This window comes from Abramis brama (assembly GCF_963993115.1).
Source record: "Abramis brama genome assembly, chromosome: 9".
In the NCBI taxonomy this organism is placed as follows: Eukaryota; Metazoa; Chordata; class Actinopteri; order Cypriniformes; family Leuciscidae; genus Abramis; species Abramis brama.
Window position 1 is genome coordinate 32,699,055 of NC_139971.1, and position 16,274 is coordinate 32,715,328.

General features: G+C 46.1%; 1 protein-coding gene across 1 annotated transcript in view; it reads left to right on the forward strand.

Moving 5' to 3' along the window:
• Positions 1-583: 583 nt before the first annotated feature.
• The window catches only part of lrriq1 (leucine-rich repeats and IQ motif containing 1), a gene marked incomplete at its 5' end in the record, with an annotated part of 34,086 nt that continues 18,395 nt past the window's right edge, over positions 584-16,274 (forward strand). The window contains 9 exons of the mRNA XM_084124249.1: positions 584-700; positions 1,078-1,186; positions 1,286-1,386; positions 1,715-1,808; positions 1,984-2,204; positions 2,304-2,375; positions 13,379-15,118; positions 15,203-15,355; positions 15,677-15,831. Of these exons, the coding sequence (XP_083980375.1) occupies positions 584-700; positions 1,078-1,186; positions 1,286-1,386; positions 1,715-1,808; positions 1,984-2,204; positions 2,304-2,375; positions 13,379-15,118; positions 15,203-15,355; positions 15,677-15,831 (2,762 nt within the window). The remainder of the gene's footprint in view (positions 701-1,077; positions 1,187-1,285; positions 1,387-1,714; positions 1,809-1,983; positions 2,205-2,303; positions 2,376-13,378; positions 15,119-15,202; positions 15,356-15,676; positions 15,832-16,274) is intronic.

Below are 16,274 nucleotides of genomic sequence, written 5' to 3' on the forward strand. Positions count from 1 at the left end.
GAACGAAAGTCTTACGGGCTTGGAAGACATGAGAGTGAGTAAATAATGACAGAATGAATTTTTTTTGGTGAACTAGCCGCATATCCCTTTAATGAATTATGTTGCCACTAGGGGGAGCCAAATATAAAAAAAATAATGTGTGCTGGAAATGCTGTACCTTTCCATATAATAGCTTTCCAGAGTTGGCTCAAACAGCTGTTAATTTTTACCAATACGTTTACATTAAAATATAACGCTGAACTTGTTAAAAAGCAGCCCGACAATATTAGATGGGTTCTCTCTTCATGAAGTTTGTCCCTCATGCCACTCTGTACTTTGTTGTCCATAGCAACTGCAGTGGACGCTAAACTACAAACATGAGGAAAAGAGAGAAACAGGTGCTGTGTAACACACAGTCAGGAAAATAAAGTGTTGGTTAAATACTTACGAGATGCTTTTCTATCATTATTATTAGTATTGTAAACTGCTGTTGTTAAGAGTTGACAATGATATAGTTTACTTTAACTACAAATCTGCGCGTTTGCTGTTGCTTCGCGATCAAATACACTCAAAATAGGAACTCAATAATAGCCTAGTGACGTAAATGGATAACATAGAGCAGGCAATAGATGAGGAGTTGATGAAATTGAACCTCGATCCTTCTGAAAATTATTCAGAGTCAGAAGATGACATCTTTAACGTTACTGTTTTGGATGGAAATGTAAGTAGCTGCTAGCTATTTTATTTTATTTTGTTATTCAGTTCTTAAAACTCTAACTTACTTATTTTGAATTTAGTCGACTTTCCAACATTGTAACTTATTACAACACACTTTATTATGAAAACTTTATTTGATAATTTAAAGTTATATTTAATTTATATTGTATTTAATCTTTACTGGTGAAGAAAACAATCATGGGTTAAAACAAACATAACATCTAACGTTACATCGAATATGGTAATCTATTCCACTTTTGTGACATTAAGAAGATATCATTTATACTGTAATTCACGTAGGCCTAGTTCATACAAAAAGATGTACGTTTACTCTAACTTACCTGTCCTTTCATCACTGTCAATAACCTGTTTTCACACAAGCTACATGCAGAAGATAGGCTGCCTGACTCAGTACTCGCATATGTTGAAGCTTCAAGAAATCGAATGAATGCCTTTGAACAAGTAATCCTTGAAGATGTTGAAGAAAAGGGTGAGAAGCATTTTAAAAGATCAGATTGAAATTCTGTTTATATTATAGACTGCTTACTTGAGGTATTGCATTGTTTTTCCCTTTTCTGGTTCCCCATAGATTTGTCAAGCCAAGAGCAGTCTCACCTTAATCACAAAGATAATCCTACAAATGAACCAGCTTCGGATTTTATAGAAGACCCCATAAAGTGGAAAGAGAAAGTGAGTCATGGTTATTTGTTTGTGGTTAAATGGAAATGGGATTATTATCCCATCTGAGTCATCGCAGAGGAAAGGAGTGTCTGTGTTTTGTCCTTAACTTAACCTTTAATTCAGTTTGTCCCTCACAGTAGCAAATGATCTGTTACATATCCCAGTTTTGTTTGTGTTCAGTCAATATGAATTAGGCTGTAAATTCTCAGAACTTACCCTTGTTTATCCTCAGACATGCAGCATACTGATGATGTACAAACATACATCAGATGATGTACTGCATAGATCCTATTTTGTTAGTTCATGATTATTATAAAAATGCACATGTTTTTGTCAGATAATCTCTGAATTAGAGGAACAAGTTGGACTTCTAAAAGACGTTGAGCCACAGAATGCCCAGCAGGAGATTCCAAATATGTCATGGATGGAAGGTACATTTTCTGTATTGATGTGGTTAGATGGGCCTGTATTTTAAGTTTATTAACACACACTTGTAAAAAACTAGGTTACACTGCTGTTAAATCTACACAAATATCTTCAATGGTTTTGTAGATTGCTTATTAACCTCTTTATATTCACCGAATTGTACCTTTACTCTGTTTTTAGATGTTAGTGAGCGTGATACATTCACTGAGATTGAATTGCAATTTAGTCTTGAGTGGAAAGAATTAGAGAAAAGACTCAAAGAGGAAGAGGAGCAGAAATTAGCTGCACAGGAGGTAGACAGACTGCTGCATTTGAACTCGGAAAGAGAAGAAGAAGAGAGGAGGAAGAGAAGACTGATGGAGTTTGAGGAGGAGCTGAGGAAGATAGAGGAGGTCACTCTGGTAGGACTGTCTAACTTTTTTTTTTTTTTTATAATCTTTTTAAAATTAGGAGAAAAGTTGATTGAATAACAAAGTCTAAATTCTGTATTCCAATAACAGTTTCAAAATGCTGGAGTTAAAAACGAAGTTCACCACACAGAAGATCTTCAACTGCAGCTGGATAAACAGCAGGTGAGTTTAATATGCCTAAGACTGTTGAAGATGGTATTTAATAAATGTGGCAAAAGCCATTTCTTTTTTATAGAAAAATGCATATATGTAATATAAAAATAAATGTTTGTTAATATATGAATGAACTGAGTTGGTGTATTATGTAAAAACACACAAATGAGACAATTTGTTGAGTGTATTTGTCAAGTCAAGTCACCTTTATTTATATAGCACTTTATACTGTACAGATTGTTTCAAAGTAGCCTTGATAGTGATGACAGGAAAATGATTCAATGATGCAAACAGAATTCATTCCGGCTGTACAGCAGCTCTAAAGGACAACAGTGTCATTGTTCAGCTGAAGTCAGTTCAGTGTTGATTCAGATGTCAATTATTAAATTACTTCATTTAATCTATAAAGCAGTTCTCCAGAAAACAGTGATGTCATCATCCAAGGCAGCGTTTCTCAAAAGCATAGTGAGCTAAGTTGAAGAGACCATTGGTGGCAATGGCTCTACGATCTACTTAGGCTTACGGTTGCTTTTGGGAAACACAGCCCAGCTCAGTATGGTGACGAAGCTGGTCATAGGTCTAATATTAGTGCGGATTCCAGTCTTCTTACGATGGAAGAAGTACATCGGGTGTTATGGGAAGTGTTCCTGGTTCTGGTTGACCTCTGGGGCTGCTTTGCATCCTCTGGCACTGGAAACCTGCAGCGTGTGGAAGGCAAGATGGATTCATTGAAGTATCAGGAAATCCTAGTAGAAAACGTCATGCCGTCAGTTATGAAACTGAAGCTTAGGCATCATTGGACCTTCCAACAGGACAATGATCCCAAGCATACCTCAAATTCCACCAAGGATTGGTTGCAGAAGAAGTTCTGGAAGATTCTACATTGGCCATTACAGTCACCTGACTTGAGCCCCATAGAAAATCTCTGGCGGGATTTGAAGAAGGCAGTTGCAGCACCCAAACCCAAGAATATTACTGAACTGGAGGCCATTGCTCATGAGGAATGGGCTAAGATTCCTCTAAAACGCTGCCTGAAGCTGGTGTCTGGTTATACATCTGGTTATTGCAACAGGACATAACAGCAAAAGGGTGTTCCATTAAGTACTAAAGATGCTTGCCATGAAGGGGTTGAATCATTTTGAGACCGCAGAAGTCATTAAAAGTTGCATTTTCAGCTGAATTTGGGGAAACCACATGAAACATTTGTTGTGTTGAGCTATTTCAGTTAATTTTGTTTGATTTGTTCATTGCAAACAGCTGAAAGTTTGTAAATTTTGCCAATAAACCTGATTTGCAATGAGGGTTGAATAATGTTGATTACAACTGTATATCCATAAATATCACAGGCCACTTTATTAGGTACACCTGATCAACTGCTCGTTAATGCAAATATCTAATCAGCCAATCAGATAGCAGCAACTCTATGCATTTAGCCATGTAGAAATTGGGCATGTACCATGATGGTAGTTGAACAAATCACATGCTGTGAAGCAATGAAACTCAGATTGACTTCTCACAAGGGAGTCAGCGCAATTCAATTATCTGTTCTGCCAAAGATTAAGAGATTGAGAAAAATGAAGTATGTTAATGCATTTACACAGCAAGAAGAAAATATGTTGCTATATTAATGCAAGTGAAAGTTGTGAAGTTAGTTTATATATTTGATCATATAGGTATACAGAGACTTCAAAAGCTCACATGTAGTCATTTTTAAAGCTTTATCTGTTGATTCCAAATCTTATTTATCTTACATATTATCGTTATATACAATTTAATTAAATGCTTAATAATAATTGTTAAATTGTAAAATTGCGTATGTAATGGATTAGATATATAATATATATATAATAAATAATAATTATAAAATGATTATAATAAATGATTATTGCTTAAAGCCAGACAGTTTTGTCTTAATTATATATATATATATATATATATATATATATATATATATATATATATATATATATATACAGTGAGGAAAATAAGTATTTGAACACCCTGCTATTTTGCAAGTTCTCCCACTTGGAAATCATGGAGGGGTCTGAAATTGTCATCGTAGGTACATGTCCACTGTGAGAGACATAATGTAAAAAAAAAAAATCCAGAAATCACAATGTATGATTTTTTAACTATTTATTTGTATGATACACCTGCAAATAAGTATTTGAACACCTGTCTATCAGCTAGAATTCTGACCCTCAAAGACCTGTTAGTCTGCCTTTAAAATGTCCACCTCCACTCCATTTATTATCCTAAATTAGATGCACCTGTTTGAGGTCGTTAGCTGCATAAAGACACCTGTCCACCCCATACAATCAGTAAGAATCCAACTACTAACATGGCCAAGACCAAAGAGCTGTCCAAAGACACTAGAGACAAAATTGTACACCTCCACAAGGCTGGAAAGGGCTACGGGGAAATTGCCAAGCAGCTTGGTGAAAAAAGGTCCACTGTTGGAGCAATCATTAGAAAATGGAAGAAGCTAAACATGACTGTCAATCTCCCTCGGACTGGGGCTCCATGCAAGATCTCACCTCGTGGGGTCTCAATGATCCTAAGAAAGGTGAGAAATCAGCCCAGAACTACACAGGAGGAGCTGGTCAATGACCTGAAAAGAGCTGGGACCACCGTTTCCAAGGTTACTGTTGGTAATACACTAAGACGTCATGGTTTGAAATCATGCATGGCACGGAAGGTTCCCCTGCTTAAACCAGCACATGTCAAGGCCCGTCTTAAGTTTGCCAATGACCATTTGGATGATCCAGAGGAGTCATGGGAGAAAGTCATGTGGTCAGATGAGACCAAAATAGAACTTTTTGGTCATAATTCCACTAAACATGTTTGGAGGAAGAAGAATGATGAGTACCATCCCAAGAACACCATCCCTACTGTGAAGCATGGGGGTGGTAGCATCATGCTTTGGGGGTGTTTTTCTGCACATGGGACAGGGCGACTGCACTGTATTAAGGAGAGGATGACCGGGGCCATGTATTGCGAGATTTTGGGGAACAACCTCCTTCCCTCAGTCTTCCAACATGACAATGACCCGAAGCACACAGCCAGGATAACCAAGGAGTGGCTCTGTAAGAAGCATATCAAGGTTCTGGCGTGGCCTAGCCAGTCTCCAGACCTAAACCCAATAGAGAATCTTTGGAGGGAGCTCAAACTCCGTGTTTCTCAGCGACAGCCCAGAAACCTGACTGATCTAGAGAAGATCTGTGTGGAGGAGTGGGCCAAAATCCCTCCTGCAGTGTGTGCAAACCTGGTGAAAAACTACAGGAAACGTTTGACCTCTGTAATTGCAAACAAAGGCTACTGTACCAAATATTAACATTGATTTTCTCAGGTGTTCAAATACTTATTTGCAGCTGTATCATACAAATAAATAGTTAAAAAATCATACACTGTGATTTCTGGATTTTTTTTTTTTGATTATGTCTCTCACAGTGGACATGCACCTACGATGACAATTTCAGACCCCTCCATGATTTCGAAGTGGGAGAACTTGCAAAATAGCAGGGTGTTCAAATACTTATTTTCCTCACTGTATATAGCGACCTTTGATTTGGAGCAAGAGAAACTGGAGGAGTGACTCTTTTTTTCTGTCAGACATGTGTCACTTTGCTCACAGCTGATTGGTCCAATTTCAGTTTGAAATGTCTTACCCAGAACATAACCTGCCTTGGAGCAGGTTAGCTGTGGAGCGTAAGTTACTATGGTGATGAACACCTCTAAAAACCAGGGTTGGCACAAACTAAACTGAAATATACCTGACTATCCACCTAAACCGGCTTCATGGTATAGGCCTATGGTCAAGATGGTGTGCTAAAGTTCAAAATGAGTATCAGAATGGGGAACAAAAGGTGATTTAAGTGACTTTGAACATGGCATGGTTGTTGGTGCAAGGCGGGCTGGTCTGAGTATTTCAGAAATTGCTGATCTACTGGGATTTTTACTCACAACCATCTCCAGGGTTTAAAGAGAATGGTCCAAAAAAGAGAAAATATCCAGTGAGCTGCAGTTCTGTGGACGAAAAATGCCTTGTTGATGCCAGAGGTTAGAGGAGAATGGCCAGACTGGTTCAAGCTGATAGAAAGGCAACAGAAACTCAAATAACCACTCGTTAAAACCGAGGTCTGCAGAAGAGCATCTCTGAACGCACAACCCATCCAACCTTAAAGAAGATGGGCTACAGCAGCAGAAGAACTCACCGGGTGCCAATCCTGTCAGTTAAGAACATGAAATGGAGGCTGCAATTTGCACAGGCTCACCAAAATTGGACTATAGAAGTTTGGAAAAAATAGTTCCCTTTCGTCAGCAGGGAACTCCGACGCCTCGTCGGGGGAGTTCCCCTGACGAATTTGGATCACGCTAGGGAGCCAATTGCCTTTGAGAGAGTTAACAACGAACCAATGAAAGAGAAACTGAATTGGCATGCAAAATTTGCATTCCGTGGCCCGCCTACCAGCGCGGGTATAAAGCCCGGAAGTAAACATCATCGCTTATCGCCTCGGAGCCGAACAGGATTCACACCGTGTGCTGCTGTTTCCTTCGCCTGAGAGTTTATTTATTTTTTATTTATCAAAAAGAGTTTTTCAACGAGTCCTCTTCGGGAAAGAGTCCTCTCTCTGCCGGTGTTACAGCCTTTCAGCGATCGCCGCTTCCTGCCGCCAGCCGTGCTTTTTTGAATTAAATCAAAAGCCGTTTTCACAGCTGGTATTGAGTGCCCACACGGGCTTGCAGTTTCCCCGTGTGTGGCCGCGGTGGGTCCCTGTGTGCTTCGGCACTTAAAAGAGAGGTTTCTCTCTTTCCTAAAAGAGCATCACGGGTGACTTGCATCTTTTTCTTTGTGAAATACCAATGAGAAAGATGTCATCTCGCCCGTGCGTTTCTGGATGCGGTAGACTTCTGTCTCAGGGTGATGGTCACAAATACTGTGTCTCGTGCTTGGGCTTAGCGCACGCTGAGGCAGCATTTGTGAACGAGTCATGTTCTCATTGTGGGAACATGACTCTGGCGACACTCCGCTCGAGACTGAGAGTCCTTCAGCAGAAGATCGCTGAAGGTGTCCCTTCAGTGTACACCCGATCTAGTTCGTCTGCTGGTTCAGTCCAGCAGGCGGCTACTTCGGCTGTTCCTGTTGGTGAGCGTCTGAGGGTTACAGTGCGGAATACCTTGCCAGGTGAAAGACCCTCACGAGTTTCCCACTCCTCAGCGGCGTCGTTGCCATCGGTGCCCCCGCTGGAGCCGCCCCGTGGTGTCGAATGGTGACGAATCAGCGGGTCTACCCCCTTCGGGTGTGGTGGCCGCGGCTGAGCCGGATCCTGAGTTGGCTGCTATGCTTGCCCGGGCGGCCTCGAATGTCGGGCTCGTGTGGAATCCTCCACCGTGTCCTGACCCTTCGCGGCTCGATGATTGGTGTATCGGGGCGGCTCGCGTTGGTTCTCAACGTCCCGCCCCGGTCCCATTCTTCCCGGAGGTGCATGAGGAGTTGACGAAGTCGTGGATGGCACCTCTGACTGCCAGACACAGACCGACTCATTCCTCCTCCCTCACCACTCTGGATGGTGGAGCGGTGAAGGGATATGAGGGAATCCCCCCAGTGGAGCGGTCAGTAGCGATGCAATTGTGTCCTAAGACCGCTTCCACTTGGCGGGGTGCCCCTTCACTCCCCTCCTGCGCCTGTAGATTCTCTTCCGGTCTGACCGCGAAGGCCTACACGGCGTGTGGAGAAGACGCTTCCGCCCTGCATGCCATGGCGTTGCTTCAGGTTCAACAGGCCAAAGCACTTCATGACATGCAGCAGGGTGGTCCCGACCCAGGGGTGCTGCAGGAGCTGCGTGTGGCGACGGACTTCGCCCTCCGGGCGACGAAAGTCACCGCACGTTCTCTGGGACGGGCGATGTCCACTTTGGTGGTCCAGGAGCGCCACCTTTGGCTTACCCTCGCGGATATGCGGGATTCAGAGAAAGCCAGATTTCTGAATGCCCCTGTATCCCGAGGGGGCCTTTTCGGCGACGCGGTGGGGGACTCCCAAGAGTTCTCCACCGCCCAGAAGCAGTCTGAGGTGCTTCGGCATGTCCTGCCCAGAAGACGGACTGCTGCTGAACCGTCTGCTGCGGCCGGAGAACCTCAGACTGCTCGTCGCCGAGGGCGCCCTCCTGCGGCTGCCTCCGCTCCTCCTCCTGGGCAGCAGTCCAACCCTAGGAGGTGGTCGCAAGAGGGCTCCCCCGCCCGCTCAGCCGCCTCCGACCCCCAAGAAGAAGTCTAAGGGAAAGAGGCGCTCCTGAGACGGGCGACCCGGAGGACTGAAGTGCTGTTCTTCAGGAGGGGGCCTCTGCTCCTCTCCTTCCCGCGGAGGAGGGCCGGGCGGAGAATCTTGTGTTGAATTTTGTTTTTTCTGTTCCGCAGCGGTACCCAAAACCTCATTAAAAGAGCAGTTTCTTCCTCCTCTGGGTCATTCACGGTTGGGGCTGCTGAACAAGCAGTCTCTTCTGCTCGAGAGTGGGACGTCAGTGTGCGCCACCCTCGGGTCTCGCCACGCTCAGTCCCCTCTCCCCAGCTCTCAGATAGCAGTGGCGCCACCCCGGTCACGTCACTCCTGTCTGCCGCTGGGCGGGAAGGCACGGAGACCAGCAGCCACCCTTGGGCCTCGCTCCTCATCTCTTCCCCTTCTCTCGCCAGGCGACAGCCCGCAGCAGAACACTCTAGGGTCTTCTCTGCCGTCTGTCCCCCGGTGGAAGCAGGTAGGTGTTGTCCAAGTACACACCCAGGCCGCTACAATGCCACCGGAGCCGTGTCCCTGCCTTCCGCCTCGCTGCCCCTCCGCGGGTACGCCGGCAGTGCGGGTGGGCTCATTGCGGCAGTTTCTCTGAGCCTGGCTAGCGCTTCCGAGCCCGTCGCGCTGGCTCATCCGCACCATCCGGCTCGGCTATGCAATTCAGTTTGCACACCGGCCTCCCAAGTTCAGGGGCATTCACTTCACCCGTGTGCGTCCAGTGGATGCTCCTGTCTTGCGGAAAGAGATAGACGCCCTGCTGGCGAAGGACGCGATCTAGCCGGTCCCTCCAGCCGATATGAGGTCAGGGTTTTACAGCCCTTACTTCATTGTACCCAAGAAAGGTGGTGGGTTACGGCCAATCCTGGACCTGCGAGTATTGAATCGGGCCCTGCACAAGCTCCCGTTCAAGATGCTCACGCAGAAACGCATTTTCGAATGCATCCGTCCCCAGGATTGGTTTGCAGCGATCGACCTGAAGGACGCGTACTTTCATGTCTCGATTCTTCCCCGACACAGACCATTTCTTCGGTTTGCTTTCGAGGGTCGAGCATATCAGTACAAGGTCCTACCCTTCGGGCTGGCCCTGTCGCCCCGTGTCTTCACGAAAGTCGCGGAGGCGGCCATTGTTCCCATGAGAGAACAAGGCGTTCGCATTCTCAACTATCTCGACGACTGGCTCATTCTGGCGCACTCGCGAGATGTGTTGTGCGATCACAGGGACATGGTGCTCCGGCACCTCAGTCAGTTGGGGCTTCGGGTCATCTGGGACAAGAGCAAACTCTCCCCTGTGCAGAGGATCTCTTATCTCGGTATGGAACTGGACTCGGTCGCCCAGACTGCGCGCCTCACGGAGGAACGCGTTCAGTCAGTGCTCAACTGCCTCAAGTCTTTTCGAGGCAAGTCAGCAGTCCCACTGAAACAGTTTCAGAGGCTCCTGGGGCATATGGCAGCTGCAGTAACGCCGCTCGGCCTGTTGCATATGAGACCGCTCCAGCACTGGCTTCACGATCGAGTCCCGAGGTGGGCGTGGCAGAGCGGCACGTTCCGGGTCAAAGTCACCCCGCACTGTCGCCAAACCTTCACCCCTTGGTCGGATCCTGTGTTTCTACGGGACAGAGTGCCCCAATTCCAGGTTTCCAGGCATGCTGTAGTATTCACAGATGCTTCTGCCAAGGGCTGGGGGGCTGCATTGGCACATCAATTGCCTAGAGTTGCAAGCAGTACGCTTAGCCTTGTGTCGCCTCAAGGGCCTTCTCAAACACAAGCACGTACTGGTCCGTACAGACAGCACTGCGACCGTTGCGTACATCAACCGACAAGGTGGTCTACGCTCCCGTCGTATGTCGCGACTCGCCTCCCACCTCCTCTTTTGGAGTCAGAAGCATCTGAGGTCGCTTTGTGCCGTTCATGTCCCCGGGGAGCTCAATCATGTGGCCGACGAGCTTTCACGTCAGCCTCCCCTTCCGGGAGAATGGCGACTCCATCCCCAGGTGGTCCAGCTGATTTGGCGAATCTTCGGAGCCGCACAGGTAGACCTGTTTGCCTCTCCGGACATGACCCATTGCCAGTGGTATTACTCCCTGACCGAAGGAACTCTCGGCACGGATGCCCTTGCACACAGCTGGCCCCGGGATCTACGCAAATATGCGTTTCCCCCTGTGAGCCTTCTTGCACAGACCCTGTGCAAGGTCAGGGAGGACGAGGAGCAGGTCCTTTTGGTGGCCCCATATTGGCCAACCCGGACTTGGTTCCCAGAACTCATGCTCCTCGCGACAGCCCCTCCTTGGCCTCCTTTCTCAGAGACGGGGCACTCTATGCACCCGCGTCCAGACCTCTGGAGACTCCATGTCTGGTCCCTGGACGGGACGCGGAGGTTCTAGATGGCCTGCCACAGGTAGTGGTAGATACCATCTCTTCAGCTAGAGCCCCCTCTACCAGGCGCCTCTACGCTTTGAAGTGGAACCTGTTCATCGACTGGTGTTCTTCCCATGGGGAGAACCCACGAACTTGCCCAATCAGAGTCGTGCTCTCCTTCCTACAACAGGGGTTAGAGCGAAGGCTGTCTCCCTCCACCCTTAAAGTGTATGTTGCCGCAATAGCCGCACATCACGATGTAGTTGAAGGTAAGTCCGTGGGGAAGCACGACCTGGTCATCAGGTTCCTCAAGGGTGCTAGGAGGCTAAATCCACCTCGCGATTTGCACCCTGTACCCTCTTGGGACTTAACTTTAGTGCTTAGAGCGCACCAAAGTCCTCCTTTTGAGCCTTTGCCGACAGTTGAGCTTAATATCCTGTCCATTTAAGACAGCGCTCCTGTTAGCATTGGCTTCCTTCAAGAGGGTAGGGGACCTGCAGGCATTTTCGGTCGACGAATCGTGCCTAGAGTTCGTGCCTGGCCTTTCTCATGTTATATTGAGACCCCGGCTCGGATATGTGCCCAAGGTTCCTACCACTCCCTTCGCGGACCAGGTAGTGAACCTGCAAGCGCTGCCCCAGGAGGAGGCAGACCCAGCCCTAGCTCTGTCCCGTCCGGACCCTCCGGGTTTATATAGACAGAACGCAAAGCTTCAGGACCTCAGATCAGCTCTTTGTTTGTTACGGAGGCCAGCAGAAGGGGAAGGCTGTCTCCAAGCAGAGGTTAGCCCACTGGCTAGTGGATGCTATCACCAGGGCTTATGAGTCCCAGGGTGAGCCCTGCCCACCCAGGTTGCGGGCTCACTCCACTAGGAGTGTTGCCGCTTCTTGGGCTCTGGCACAAGGCGCCTCGCTAACAGACATTTGTAGAGCTGCGGGCTGGGCGACACCGAACACATTCGCTAGGTTTTATAGCCTACGTGTGGAACCTGTTTCCTCCCGAGTACTCGCTACGGCCAGTAATTAGAGGGAATAGGTGTGTCGGCTTGCGACGCCATTCCGTGAGCGGATACGTGCGTCTTCTGCTCCGTTGGTTACCCAGCAAACGGCTAACCTCGTGAGTTTCTCCATCACCCCCTCCGGTGCCAGGCGTTGCGGACTGCCCGGCACCAGGTCTGCTACCTTCAGTAAGGAGTTGCTAGTAGACTGGGTGCCTTTTCAAGTGGTCCCTGTGGCGACCCGTGATTGCCACGTGCATTTCAGCCGTGTCTTCCCCTTGACAGACTCATTCTGTCGTTCCTGTTGAGTACGCTCCTCACTCCTCCGGACTGGGACTACCTTCAAGGACTGCCATATGTTTCACTACCCTACGTGGTTAGTACATGTGTGTATTTGAGGGCCTTCCTCTAGGCTGCCTCAGCTTCCGCAGCGTTCCCCCCCCCTTATTATTTTCCTTGGGGACAGGCACGCTTTCCCAGTGTTATCCAATATCCACTGATTGGGTCTTGCGGAACAGCAGTGTGATTCCCTAGCTAGCTCCCGCAAAATTTATGGAAACTGCTGCAGGGTCGCTTAGCTGGGCGCTGGAAGGGGCCAGCACCATGGCGTTTTGGTAGGGATCCCAATTCGTCAGGGGAACTCCCCCGACGAGGCGTCGGAGTTCCCTGCTGACGAAAGGGAACGTCTCGGTTACGTATGGTAACCCTCGTTTCCTGAGTCCAGGGAACGGAGACGCCTCGTCCCGTCGCCATGTTGCTGTACCTTCGCGGAGGGCTGGACACTGTTCGGCTCCTCAGCGAAAAGCGATGATGCAATGTTTACTTCCGGGCTTTATACCCGCGCTGGTAGGCGGGCTGCGGAATGCAAATTTTGCATGCCAATTCAGTTTCTCTTTCATTGGCTCGTTGTTAACTCTCTCGAAGGCAATTGGCTCCCTAGCGTGATCCCAATTCGTCAGGGGAACTCCCCCGACGAGGTGTCTCCGTTCCCTGGACTCAGGGAACGAGGGTTACCATACGTAACCGAGACGTTTCCTGGTCTGATGAGTCTCCATTTCTGCTGCAACATTCAGAAGGGATGTGGTGGAACGGGAGACTCACATCATGGATGTGAAGCAGACAAATCTTCAGCAACTGTGTGATGCTATCATGTCAATATGGACTAAAATCTCTGAGGAATGTTTCCAGCATCTTGTTGAATTTATCCCATGAATAATGAAGGCAGTTCTGAAGGCAAGAGGGAGTCCAACCCGGTACTTGCAAGGTGTACCTAATAAAGTGGCCGGTGAGTGTATGCGTGTTTCTGTGTGTGTGTGTGTGTGTGTGCGCGTGCGTGTATATATGTGTACCAGTCAAGGTTTTTTTGGTTAATTTCAGAACTTAATCAGGAAACTGGAGGAGCAGATTGAGGAGGAGAAACGGGTTTTTGAGGAGGCTCAGGAGGAGGAAAGAAGGAGAACCCAGAAGCTTCACTGTGGAGCAGCCACAAAGATCCAAGCTGCTCTCAGAGGAGCATTAGCTCGTCGCTGGAGCAAAAAAGAGCTGAGGAGAAAGAGAGAGGAGGAGAAAAAATATGAGGAGGAAAAGAGGGAATGGGAAAAGATGAAGAAGGAGAAGGAGGAGGAAAGAAAAAGGATAGAGGAGGAAGAGCGAGTACAGAGGGAGGAAATGGAGAGACGGAGAGCAGATTATGAAAGAGCGAAAGAACAAGATCGCCATCGTCTGGAGAGAGAGCAAAGACTTGAACAACAGAGGAGGAAAGAGGAAGAAGATAAGGAGAGGAGGAGGGAAATGAAGAGGAAGGAGGAACAGAACAACATTACAAGTGTAATAGATGATTGTAGAAGACAGGAAGTGGATGCACACAGGAAGAATAAAGAAAAGGAGAGAACAGAAGTGGAAAGGAGTTGCCAGGTGGAGGATGAATTTAAAAGAGAGGAAGAAAGAGAGGAAAATGAGGTAGGCAATAAGGTAATTGTTAGGAAACTAGAAGATAATAATGAAAGAATAAGACATGGGAAGAACATGGAAAACACATTGGATGACGACAGGAATGCGATGAAAAAACAGGACAAAACTAAAGGCATAAGCACAGAAGACACAGAAAGATTAGATGATATGAGACCACAAACAAAGAGTGATAAAGACAGAATAAAGAGCCATGAAGAAAAGAAAAGAGTTGATGGCAACGTAGAGCTTGATTCTCAGATAAATCTGAACAACATTACAAGTGTAATAGATGATTGTAGAAGACAGGAAGTGGATGCACACAGGAAGAATAAAGAAAAGGAGAGAACAGAAGTGGAAAGGAGTTGCCAGGTGGAGGAAGAATTTAAAAGAGAGGAAGAAAGAGGGGAAAATGAGATCAAAGGCAATGAGGTAATTGTTAGAAAACTAGAAGATAATAATGAAAGAATAAGACATGGGAAGAACATGGAAAACACATTGGATGACGACAGGAATGCGATGAAAAAACAGGACAAAACTAAAGGCATAAGCACAGAAGACACAGAAAGATTAGATGATATCAGACCACAAACAAAGAGTGATAAAGACAGAATAAAGAGCCATGAAGAAAAGAAAAGAGTTGATGGCAACGTAGAGCTTGATTCTCAGATAAATCTCTCACAATCAAGAAAAAGCTTTAAATTGACCAAACCCACTCCAGAATCCCACATAAATGCACATCAGGGTCTTTCCAATGACCTTGGCATTAGTTTAATTGGTTCCCCAAGTGTTGCAGATCACCTAAGTGTTGAAGCGACTCCGAGCGTCGATACAGACTTGACTATGCCGGCTTCTGATTTGAACGATGTAGTACCTGAAATGAACACTAGAGGACATCAAAATACTACCGCTATTGAGCTTAAGGACCATGAACCTGAAAGCCAAGAATCAGTTTCAGTATGTCTGCCTGACAGCACAGAGCAGAAGCGACTGGCCTGGATGATGAGCTGCACTCCTTGGTCCAAACTATCATTGCAGAATAAAAGGAAAGTGTCTTCGGCACAACAACAGTCCCAAAAAAGAGGGCCAAGAAGAAAAAGAGTATCCAGTTTACCCCCTCTGTCTGTGAACACTATTCTCAAAACAGGAACTTGGAGCTCTCTCAAACAGGTAGAAATTAAAACCCATTTCCTGGCTGAGATATGTCTTATATTTTCCTGCTGACTTTATTGTCATTGTGCTGGTAAAAATCAGGTTATGACAGTGATGCTGGAAGACCTGCCGGGTTGTTGCCTGTCTACACTGTCCGAGTGTAACAACCTGCAGACTTTGACACTTAGACGCTGTGGACTCACATCCTTGGATGGATTGAACCAGTGCGCTCAGATCAGATACATTGATGTACAAGTAAGAAAGAACAAACTATCAGTGCAATGAAGTCTACATGATTATTTTACACCTTTCAAGTAGAGTGTCCTAGATAATCTCTCATGTATTCTATACACAGTATACATTACTGTTCAAAAGTGTTTTTTTAAAGTCTCTTATGCTTACCAACGCTGCATTTATTCTATCAAAAATACAGTAAAAACAGTAATATTTTTAAATTATTACTCCAGTCTTCAGTGTCACATGATCCTAAAGAAATCATTCTAATATGCTGCTCAGGAAACTTTATTAATGTTATTGTATGTTATTAATGTGTGTACCATTGTTTCTCACATTTAGGAGAACTCAATTACCCATGTGGACTGTGGAGGTCTGGTCAACCTTCAGGTCCTCCTGCTGGGCAAGAACCTGCTGATGAACACACACGGTTTTGATGGAGCTGAAAATCTGCAAATTCTTCAGCTCTCACACAACAACATCTCTCGTATCAGTGAGTATGTTCACTAGAACTGCCTTTATGCTTTATGTATTCTATTTATTTTTTATTGCAAGCACTAAAGAAAGAGAAGCTGACTGTTGGTCATTTGGAGCTATCTCGATTGTGCCACAGAATTAGCATTTAATATTAAGTGTTGTCATTGGCCAGTAGAGGGCATCATTGTTCCAGTTTGGTGACTTCAAATGGCCTTTTGCCCTCATTCTCCTTGCAAAATAAATCTTGATGTCTCATTTCTGAGTAAATGGCCTCGTATTGAATAAATATGAATAAATATATCATAAATAAGAGGATAAATGCAGTTTAAAGGTATTTGCTGTCAGTATTAGATGATGTCCTCCTGCCAATGCTGCCTTTTTATATTAGATTATCCTTTGGCTGGTATTAGATATTGTCACCATGGCCAAGAATTATCCTCATACACTCCCACACTCCCACTGA